At 35.8% G+C, this 11617-nt stretch overlaps 1 protein-coding gene across 1 annotated transcript; it reads right to left on the bottom strand.

Annotated features, from left to right (window-relative positions):
- Positions 1-201: 201 nt before the first annotated feature.
- Positions 202-6466, bottom strand: LOC108722132 (pickpocket protein 19). The gene is made up of 7 exons (XM_018447077.1): positions 6406-6466; positions 6046-6323; positions 5596-5857; positions 5039-5320; positions 1687-1956; positions 1550-1606; positions 202-467 (listed from the first exon to the last, which is right to left on the bottom strand). Exons 1-7 carry the CDS (start codon positions 6464-6466, stop codon positions 202-204), a joined length of 1476 nt encoding a protein of 491 aa, XP_018302579.1.
- Positions 6467-11617: the final 5151 nt, after the last annotated feature.

An 11617-nucleotide genomic window follows, 5' to 3' on the forward strand; every position in this document is an offset into this window, starting at 1 on the left:
CGACTTTGGAAAGCATAGAATTCTACTAACGGAATATACGCGTTCGTACACGCAAACGTGTCCATATTTCGACATATAAATATCGATTCAGAGAGAACGAATATAGATAAAGTTCTCTTATTTTACCTTCTCAAATTTCGCAGTGGCTTGGCTGATACAAACTCTCCAAGCGGCTCGCCCATTGAAAGACTTCACGGTAATTCAATATCTGTTCAAATTCAACTCTGCAAAGCCGTAATTCGTGAAAATCGGTATCTTCCTCGTTCGCGGTTTTAGAGGATTGTAATCCAGTATGGGCAGCACTCGTGTATGGACGTGCGTTACACTCGATCGGTTCCTCGGCTCTTCTTCGGTTTTCAATCGCGATTTCAGAGACGAAAACATCGCACTCACCAGATAATAAACTAGCTCGACGACGCTGAGTAGTGAGCCACCCAGGAACAAGCCGATTATGCCGCCGAAAGATACTGCAACGAATTAAGTATGCAAATCGTTCAAGTTATTAATATGATGATCGTGACAAAATATTCGATGATACTGATGGAACATGTCGATGGATAATGGAAACTTAAGCGAAATCGAAACGGGTTGCTCTAAGCATGATTTACATGTTAATATTAATTTTCAGAACACGGTTTTAATCCATAATCTAAACGAAATTTTATACACTGATCTCGCATGCAACTGTGGCTAGATATTTTACTTTCTTATGATACGATCACGAATAATATTCAAGATAGCCGCCACGTAAACATTTTGAGCAAAAGGCATGAGAGTACTATGAATTCGTAATTTACTATCTCGCGGGACTCATTATACACTGGGAAACCACCGCGGAGCGGCTAATAGAGATAGGGAAATAATTAAGGTACCGCAAATTAAAGTTCTCCGCAAACCTCGAAAGTGAATTTGAATAAAATGGCATTTTACATTTTTCCATTTCCGGTTCTTTCATTTCGTTTATATAAATTTCTCAAATCCGACTTGATAATCACGATTTTAATAATGTATTATTAATTTTTTCGGAAAGAATGTAATTGTAAATAAATATAAATTATAAATTCGATAAAAAATGTTTTATCAAAGAATTCATTTTAGAGTTTATTTATCGTTTTTTTCCACTAGGCGAGAGGTTTTCGGCAAGAAAGAAATATGACGTATATAACATACGTATACATTATTTGAAAAATGCAGAGAACTTACCGAGAAGGTCCATTTGTGAGATAACTATGTCCGTTTTATAGCGAAAACTAGTTTGCCCTATGTAATGTACGTCCAGTATAATGTCATTCATGTTATGTAATGGCACGTTAGAAAACTGAGTACTGTAGATGTAGTAGTCGCATTCCGGCAAGCAGTTGCAAATCATGCTAGGAATGTCGTGTGGGTAGTCGTCGCCAAAGTGAACAATGTAGTCGTTGAACAAATCTTGCGTCGCCATTCAGCGTTTCACAAAAGTAAATTATATTCATTTTGATTAATTATATTTAAAATACATATTCATGAAATATATTGAAGTAAATGAAATTTCCGATGAGAGCTTGCTCACCATTATGAATGATCAGACAGATGAAATCCTCGATGGTGCAGTCACGAAAACGGGTGGCTGAAACATAAATGAAACATTAATGAAGTTGTTCCGCTAAATGCAATTTATGTCATTCCGTTAAATGCAAGAAATCATACTTGCGGGGAAAAAAAAAGATGGGTTGCAACTGCAATACTTGGCCACCCAGTAACGTTTACAAAGCGATAAGCAAGTCTCCTGGTGATACAGGCCGTTTTCATCGTATTGGCATGGTTGTTTATCCTTGTCCAGTTCGAGAACTCGCTCAGTAGCGTATCCAGAAATACATTCTAAAGACATGCTGACCCGCGAACCCGACGGTATCATAGTGCCACTGTTGGGCCAGACATGGGGCTCGTTTATTATCACCACAACGCCATCAACCTCCTCTGTATAACAATTTATTATTGAGATATTAAGATTAATGATATTCAAGGAGATACAATTTTTAACCTTTTACATAAAAATTCTTTTTTTTTTTATAAATCCGGACTGGATAGATCCGGTAAAAGCAGCTTAGAACCGGTACAAGGACCGTAAAGTTCTTTGAAGGCGACATTTCAATAACTGCCTCGTGCAATACGGCGCCGATATATCGATTTTGCAGTTTACGATAAATCCCTTTCCATTTCGCATGGGTAATAAAAGAGCGACATTATGGCAGAATGGAAGTCGCGTCCTATTCAAAATGCATCCTAGTGGTCGGCGGCTTTCGCGAGGATATTAAAATCATATTTGCGAGACTCTGCGACGCGTTTGCATAACGATGGATTAGTAACGATATGTCGTTGGTATATACTTCGTCATTTAACGGATCTCGACAGAAATAATATTAGTTATTAATCCGTCAGTTTAGCCGAGTTTGCATCCTGTTTGCCATTATATATATGGTTCCTCTCTCTCCCTGGCTCTAGTTTGGATTTATGCTAAATGTTTATTCAGATAATGCATTTATGTCCCTTTGTCCAAATAATGCAATAACAAACAATACATGATAATCTAAACTGAAATTATGCATACAATTTGCGTAAAAACATTAAAACAGGATACAATTACGAACATAAAAAAAAATTACCCAAAAAATTAAAGGACCATCTATTCCACCCTCCAAAAATATGAAATTTTCAAGAAAATGCAAACTTCGTCAAAAATTATCATAATAAAATTATCCATAAAGCCTTTTGAAGCTTAAAGTTTTCACTTTTCAGATCGGTAGTTTAGTTAACGATATCTGACTAATTTTTTGTAGAGTTATACAGATCAGTCAAATCTCGAAATTTTTTATGAGCTTTGCAAAGTTCCATGACGTGAATTAAAGATCGCACACAAAAGCAATTTACAGCTTTCGAAAGAATGAATCTTTATCTTTAATTTACGTATTGTTGAGCATTATACATTATATTTTTTCACTAAATTATTCAACATTAAATTAACATTGAAGCAAAGTGGTGTTTTTTTTCCGGATTTTTATCATTCACTGCAGAAAACAAATGAAGTAATGCTCGGTATTCTTTAAAATATGAATAAAAAGGTCTAAATTTTCTCTTTAAAATCTATCATTTTTTCAATATAAAAAAATTGGTCCTATGTTAATTTCGCTTAAATGATCGCTAAAAATTAAATGATTAACATGATTATCATTCATCTTAATATATCCCGGCAAGAAACATTAAAAATACAATGATCTTAACATAATTGATGTTCTACGTGTTCAGAACAATGACTTTAGGCAAAACAATGTTCGCTTGATTCTATCGCAGCAGACCCGTCGCGCATTGTGTGGACTGTGGAGGTAGTACGGTCAGACAATCTACTTGGTTTATCCAATCTGACTATTCACCGCTATTTCTATGTCAGTTTAAATTTGGTATAGTTTAAAATAATACAATAAGTTTCAATGTATTATTTTATGTTGAATCGAAAAATTGTTGAAAATCACTCTTTACATGTCACAGATGACTTATCGGAGAATTAAAAATGCATGAACCGATGATAATGTGTTCAAATTCTTCACTTCTTCGAACGTTTGTATGATATTAACCTCTTAATCGAAAACAATATTCAAATTTTATTTTCTCTCTTTAAATAGAGCTCTGTACGAAACAATTTTATTCTATATTTCCGACTTATTTTTACATGAGAACTTATCTCCTTTCCACTTGTACCACAATTTCCGAAACACCTTGTATATATATATATATATACAACAATATAAAACGAAAATATAGAGATATACATACCATATATTCGTTTTATATATATTCGTTTTATATTGTTGTGTAGACGTGATATTGTATTGGAAGCATTTCTATACTTTCAGATAAGTCTAGCGAAGCAAATTCGCCGAGAAGCTGTTCAATTCGCACCGATCAAGCTTTGAATCTTTCAAATACGAAGTGAAGGTAATAACGTGACGAGAAGGCGAATCGGTCATTGCAATTCGAAATTTTCAAAACCGTTTATTCAAGATATTTTTTTGTGAAACAAGGATCAGCGAAGCATCTTCTTGCTTCATCACTAAGTACGCGATAGTACTGTTTTTCGTATAGATCATATAGATCATTAAGGGGGTGTTGGATAGACGGCCAAACTTGATTAAGGTCGATAGTACAGACTTTTTTAAATTCCAAATTCGATAATAGTGACATCTTCCATTCATTTCTTATACTTATTATACAAGGTGGTAAAGTGTTACAAGCTAATAACTCTAAAAATATTTGTCCTATCAAAAAGTTGTTCATGAGAAAGTTTCATATATTCGAGAGATCTTTCTAACTACGTAAACAAAAATCCACCCCCGCGTTCCCCCTTAAAGAGGGGCGAGGGATAACTTTAAAGTTTTAAATGGGACCCCCTGTAAAATGTAATATATTTGGATTCTACGGGGAAAAACGAACTTTGTCTGAAACATTTCTTTGGAAAATGCTCCTATCAAAAGTTGGCTTAGGCTACCCTTATATCGTTGTGTCTCGCTCAAACGCATTCATCTGTCTTTATCTAACATATTGCAACGCCATCTCTTAAAAGATCGAACACCTACTGCTAGACATAATTTTGTTTACCCTTTCAAGTCTTCGCTCAGCGTATACACGTCATTTGCAGATCGATTTAAATATTTCTTTTGAAGCTTTTAATCTCAGTTTCATAAACTCAGTATTGTTTGTGCAAGTAATGCGCTGAGTGCTGCACTATCGTTTAGTCCATACGAGTTAAAACTTTTGTATTAAGAAAACATCTACGTCAGGTGACAATTCTACAAGTTGAAAAAATGTAAGTTTTTAACTTTTTCCCGATTTTATAGTCTATTGCAACACTCCCAAATTTTGCGTCTACTTTAATCCTGTAAAAGAATTTTTGATTCCGTTCAGTAATTCAGAGATTTATATCGATCTGCAAAATCCCGACAATTTGACCACTCCAGCACACATTCCCTTAAGTCTTGCTACGTAAAATATTACATGTTGGCATTACTTTCATTAGAATTTGGTGGCTTCCTTATACTTCCTAGATGTATCGTAACCCTGACACCTGTCCAATCGCCATAGCCAGATGCTCTACGTGGCCGCGATTCCATAGAGTCCATTGGAAGTGTTTGTGCTACTTCAGAATTGAACGAATAACAGAAACCGTATTCGGTCTTCTGCACCTGGAAGATATCGCAGCAATTGCGATAGGCGTTACGCCACCAACAAGAGGACAGCAATTGATCGCAGCGTGGCATTACCTCATACAGCACTTGAGTTATATTGATACCTATTCAATAATGATTATTTTTCAACTTTAATAAGAGAAGCGCAAACGCATTCATGCATATATAAAATAAACACGCATTTAAAACGCATTTAAAAGATAATATTAATTTAAACAATGTTATCAAAATTTATGTATTAATTATCGATGTTTCACAAGACATCAGCGTCTTGTCTATGACTAAAGTATTGAAGATAAAGTTAGAAGAATTAAAGAATATTACGCTATAATTCGATTACATTCGCATGAAAAAGTTTAGGAAGAAATAAATATCTTACCCACGAGACTTCTATGAACATTTCGATTCTTCAGAAAATCCAGTTCATCGAAATCCCCGAAGCTCATCATAGAAAGCTTGCCCAATATTTTCCGAAAAGTTTCGAGACTTGCCTTATCCGTACCATTAGGGAAAATTTTTAGTTCGAGTTCGAGGGCTCGATTCCAGTCGACACGATCATTCGGACAAAGAGTCACGCTCGGAAAAGGTAGATATGAAGTCCCATAATGCATCGATTCGATATTAATCGCCGTCGGTGCATCCTAAATAAATGTATACAATGTATTAATACTCTAAAGTTTGTTAAAAATTGTTTTTCTACTATCGACTTTTGATATCACGAAAATCTCTTGAAGCCAAAAATAATAATCCGAATAATATATACATATATATTTGAAAGATTATATATATGTTGTATCGAAATTTTAGTCTTTCCTTTCATAGGATTTACCTGGAATCTAAGCGCAAGTGAATAAATCACGTTGCTAGCGATTGTGGAAGATATTACAAACATGACAAGCCACAGAAATCGTTCAATTATGTGTAATTCAGGATTAACGATGTGACGAAGACCATGAATAGTCGTATGCGTGCAAAAATAATTCAATGCTTGTAAGATCGTGTTGAACAGTTTGCCTTGGCCTTTCTTTCCATGAAACTTGATTCTTGTGACTCCGTTTCTTACGACTCTCATTAATTTTCTTAATTTCCTCCGATCAGATTTCATGTCTAAAAAAATGAAAATATAGAAGATTTTAAAATTCGAAAATTCAATACATCGAGAAACTTACGAGGGCAAATCAATAAGTACCCGTGTTTGAAGACAGGTAACGTTGCTGATGCAAGTTGGCATTACCATCGTGTACTACCATCTTTCAAATGACGCCATACAAAATTTCAGAGTGATGCAATAGTCTTGATTTGACAGTAATTCGTAGTGAGAGTGTTTGATGTTTTCCGATACAACGGAAAAAGAACAATATCGACCCGTGATTCGCTTTTTATTTTTGGGTGAAAAAACGTGCGAAGAAATAAAAACGAAGTTGGATGCCGTCTATGGGAACCCTTCACCTATGACAACCGTCAGATATTGATTCAACGAATTCAAACGTGGTCGTTCGTCTGTTTTTGATGAGGAGCGCCCAGGCCGTCCGACAGACGTGGTTACTGAGGAAATTGTTGAAAAAGTCCACGACATGATTCTCGCTGATCGCCGAACGAAAGTGCGTGAAGTAGTAGAGGCCATAGATGTGTCGTATGAAACGGCATTCAATATTTTGCATGATAATTTAGGAATGAAAAAGCTGTCGGCCCGATGAGTGCCGCGATTACTTACGGTGGACAACAAGCGAATGCGGCTATCAATTTCAAAGCAACGTTTGGAGCTGTTCAAGCGCGATCCGAAGGAGTTTTTGCGTCGAGTAATAACCGTTGATGAAACATGGATTCATTACTACACACTGGAGACCAAGGTATAGTCAAAATAGTGGATTTCACCCGGCGAACGTGCTCCGAAGAAGGCCAAGATGGTCCCATCGGCCGGAAAAGTGATGGCCACTGTTTTTTGGAATGCGCAAGGCGTAATCTTCATCGACTACATGGGGAAAAGCAAAACTATCACGGGGCAGTACTATGCTGACTTATTGGGCCGATTCGATGTTGAATTGAAGAAAAAACGCCCCCATTTGGCGAAAAAAAATGTTGTTCCATCAGGACAATGCACCGGCTCACTCCTTCGCAGTCGCCACAGCCAAATTGGTCGAATTGCGATACGAATTGCTGCCGCATCCACCGTACTCTCCGGATTTGGCCCCCTGTGACTTCTTGTTTCTAAACTTGAAAAAATGGCTCGGTGGAAAAAGATTCACGTCGAATGAGGAGGTCATTACCGAAACAGAGACCTATTTTGCAGAGTTCGACAAATCGTATTTTTCGGAGGAGTTAAAAAAATGGCAGAAATGTTAGGAAAAGTGTATCCTTCTAAAAGGGGATTACGTTGAAAAATAAAAAAAAGTTTTGTGAAAATCTTGCATCTTCATTACTAACACGGGTACTTATTGATTTGCCCTCGTATAAGAATGTGCGATCTCCAGATCAATTCAAAAAACTCTCTTTGTTAAAAGAAAAAAAAACAATTCTACAAAGAGATCGGTTTAAAACATCCCCTTTTAGTTAGAAAAATCAATTTTTCGCAAAATGGATCGGTTTAAAATCGCTATTGTTATTTGAGAAGACTTTTGGAGATCAGAACATCCTTAGGAACTTGAGAAATCTTAAAGAAAGATGAATCATTAAATTAAGAAGATAAAAATAAAAGAAATTTTTTTCGCTCACTTTTATTTGAATGAATTTCTAGCACTTAACATCGGCAAGATAAATACATCCTTATGGTCACTCCTCGCGGTCAAAAGCAAACTGAAGCACCCTTTTCAAAGTGTCCTCGAACGAAAGACGAAAAGAGGTCAAGCATGCCTTACTCCTCATTTTTTATCGATATCAGCAATAGATCGTACAAATAAAACCCAATCAATTACAGGTGAGATAGGCGAAAAAGGGGAAATGGCAGGTGGGAAAGGGTCGAAGGGAAGTGGCGCGTGTTTGAACGCGCACCCGATGTGATCAGGATAATTCGGTTAGCGTGATTGTTGCGCAAACAATGCCAACACGAACGGAGAGAGCCGCTTCCCCGACTTCAATGTCCGCGAATAATGAAGAAGCCTCCGGGGGTCGCGATCGCAGGTTTTGATTGCATCCTCTAGTATAATTTGGACGAGAGAAATCAGGATTCGTTGATTCGTTCGGGCGACATCACGTCGCTGAAAGCTATCGACGTTTCGGCATTCAATGTCGATCTTTCCAGTTTGGTGAAATTCTCTGCGAATCCGATTTCAGAGGCATGCGATATTCGAGATGACTCACATCAACTCTGATAATTTTTTTAATTATCTGTAAGTAAAATGACTTTTTTGCAAACAAATAGTATTTTATCGGATTATATTAATTATCTACACATATTAGAAACTCTGTCACTTATTATTAATTATTTTAATTATTTTCACTTATATATAACTTTTTTATTACATATATTTTTTTAATTTCATATTCTTCACAGATTTAGTTCAATATCATAGCTATATTTAATAATAGATTCTTTTAAGTATCCTCCGAAAATAATAATGAGCTTTAACTTGAACAAATTTACGTTACTCAAGACGGTCCCATTTTAAAACAATATTCGAGAATTAAATGAGTATGAGTGAATACGTGATGGCAATTTCTCGTTCGAACCCGATGATGCAATCGATGCCACACTGTTGGCGTTTCGTTCTAGCTGTGCTTCATTATCCCGGGGATGAAACCGACGTTCTATTAACTACGCGGCTGCAATCGCTCTAATATTAGTTTCGCTTAAACATCACAGGTTTTCATTCCGTGCGCACATCGAATACACGTGCCTCCATGCTAGCTTGCAAGCCAATCGATTATATCGCTAATGAGAGATAATTTGTATCTTAATGATCTTTATGCAAAATATTACGTTAGCAATTAAAATCATGAAGATAAAGGATAAAAATTGAGGGATCTGAAAAATCGCGATGTATTTTATCAATTGACTCTTATTGATTACTATGTTTTTTAAATAAAATTTTAAATAAATCGCTTCATTTAAATATTTTTTATTGTATAAATTTTCTATTATAATCTCTACATATGTGAAATTTTTGAGCCTTGTTCTTTGTGCACTATATAATTAAAGATATACATGGATGTATGTCTAGGAGTAACACATTTATATGAACACATGCGAAAGCATACATCTGTCTTTTGAAATCTTTCACCTGGAATTCATCGATCTGCAGCACGCATGTCCGCGTAAATTGTGCAACGATGGAGCTGAAAATTCACGTGTAATCGAGGCGGTAACTCGCGAAAAAAACTCCGACAATATCCACAATTCTCCCTATTCATCGTCTTTCAATTTTTTCTGCTTTTTTTATTCTCTCTTCATTCTTTTTATTTACCGTTCTGATATAATTGGCTATTTCCATTAATTTATTCAATATTAAGTATCTTAATTTTAGCTAAAATTCATCACAAATTTTTATTAAAAACAATAAAAACTACATAGATGTATCTATTATTTAGCTTTGTCGGTTTTATGTTTATTTTGTATAGTCATATACCTATTTTAACGATGACTGTTTCAGCGTAATAAATAGTTCGCTCTTTGTCTCTCATTCGGTTTTACCTTTGGAATGATTATTTTGGTCAGAGTTATAAATTTCTCGTTTAAACTATCTTCATTTCTCTGTCCAAGTTTTTTCCCATCGCTTGCGGGTAAAAGTTACTATGTTGACTCCGATTGTACAAATATGTTATAATACTGCTGCATTAGTTTCAATGTCGAACCAACATGAATGTTTATTTTACAAACAAACGAGTCACTTTAATATTCCGCGGTTAAATTTGCGATTTTTTTAAATAAAATTTCTTAATTTTTTTATTTTTCCGTACATACATATATGTATACTCACGTTCACATATACATCTACAGTAGAATCTGAACAATTTTCAAATTAAAATTCCCGCCATATAATAATTCATCAGCTGGCAATTAAACGACATTTAAGTAAGCCTGATCTATTAGGAACAAAAACATAACTTCGTCATGGCCGAGCTGGTTAAGAAGTGTCCAGAATATAATCGAAGAGCTGCGATTGCTGAAAGTCTTCGTGCTGGACGTACCGTGCCCGAAATAATAAAGTTCTTCGGTTACCCGAAGTCGACGGTTTACGTTGTTTACGATATTGCCTGTCTCTACGCGGCTTCTGAAGAATCCGAAGAAGGCTCTTATACACCGGTGCGGAAGATTCAGATTAGGGACAAAACCGAAAGGACTACCAATCTCATCGAAAAGACGCAAAAATGCATTTCCGATGACTCTGGGATCTCGATTCGGAAATTAGCGGCTATTATGGGAAACAAGTGTATCTACGACCTCTCGGATCGTTCATGAGAACCTCAGATACACGTCTTATATTATAAAGATGAGACACAGATACTCTCTGAAGACGAATCGAGATTCCAGGGTCATCGAAAATGCATTTTTGCGCCTTTTCAATGAGGTTAGTAGTCCTTTCAGTCTTCTCCTTAATCTGAATCTTCCACCGGCGTATAAGAGCCTTCTTCGGACCCTTCAGAAGTCGCGTAGCGACCTGCAATATCATAAACCGTCGACTTCGGTAACCGAAGAATTTTATTATTTCGGACACTGTGCGTCCAGCGCGAAGACTTTCGGCAATCGCGGCTCTCCGATTATATTCTGAACACTTCTTAACCAGCTCGGCCATGACGAAATTATGTCTTTGTTCCCAATGGATCAGGCTTACTTCAATGTCGTCTAGTTGCCGGCTGACGAATTATTATATGGCGGGAATTTTAATTAAAAAATTGTCCGGATTTTACTGGTACACTCTGTAGATGTCTCTTCATATATCTACTTATGAAATAATTAAAGCAGATGTTTCCTAAAATAATCTTTTCGCTAAACAATATATTTGAAATGCAATAACAAATATTTTGCCTCATTATATTTCATAATTATATACTTTCTTAATGACAATTATTCGTTAATATCAAATTATCCAGGGTGTTCCTCGTTAAGTATTAAACGACTTAGGCACCTCATCTTCTACTCATATAAATTATAAATGTCGGCAAAATTCACTTGTGTTTACTGTGCTATCCATCAGGACGCAAACCGACATGCTGCCTCAGAATTTCGGGAGATAACCATATTGTGTATTCAAAGTTGTTTTATACAGAATGTCCAAGAAATATCGTTATTTTTTCTTCTACAGATTTTTGAGTAAAAATATAAATTTTATCCTTTATCAAGATGGCATTAATTTATGTTTATCGTAGATACATCGATTTCGAATTGGATGTTGAATTGCTGAATAAAAACAGTGGCGATAATTTAAAAACGTTCGTGTCTTTTTTGCGTAGCAAAAAAACGAACA

Source organism: Mycetomoellerius zeteki, unplaced genomic scaffold (assembly GCF_001594055.1).
Source record: "Mycetomoellerius zeteki isolate Tzet28-1 unplaced genomic scaffold, Tzet1.0 scaffold198, whole genome shotgun sequence".
NCBI classification, from domain to species: domain Eukaryota; kingdom Metazoa; phylum Arthropoda; class Insecta; order Hymenoptera; family Formicidae; genus Mycetomoellerius; species Mycetomoellerius zeteki.

Excerpts from the sequence above, each read along its gene's own strand:
- LOC108722132 (XM_018447077.1), bottom strand. The coding sequence starts at position 6,466 with ATGGTAGTACACGATGGTAATGCCAACTTGCATCAGCAACGTTACCTG. Across the intron at positions 5,858-6,045 it reads CACTTGCGCTTAGATTCCAG|GATGCACCGACGGCGATTAA; the intron begins GTAAATCCTATG and ends ACATTTATTTAG. Across the intron at positions 1,957-5,038 it reads GCCACCAAATTCTAATGAAA|AGGAGGTTGATGGCGTTGTG; the intron begins GTAATGCCAACA and ends ATTGTTATACAG.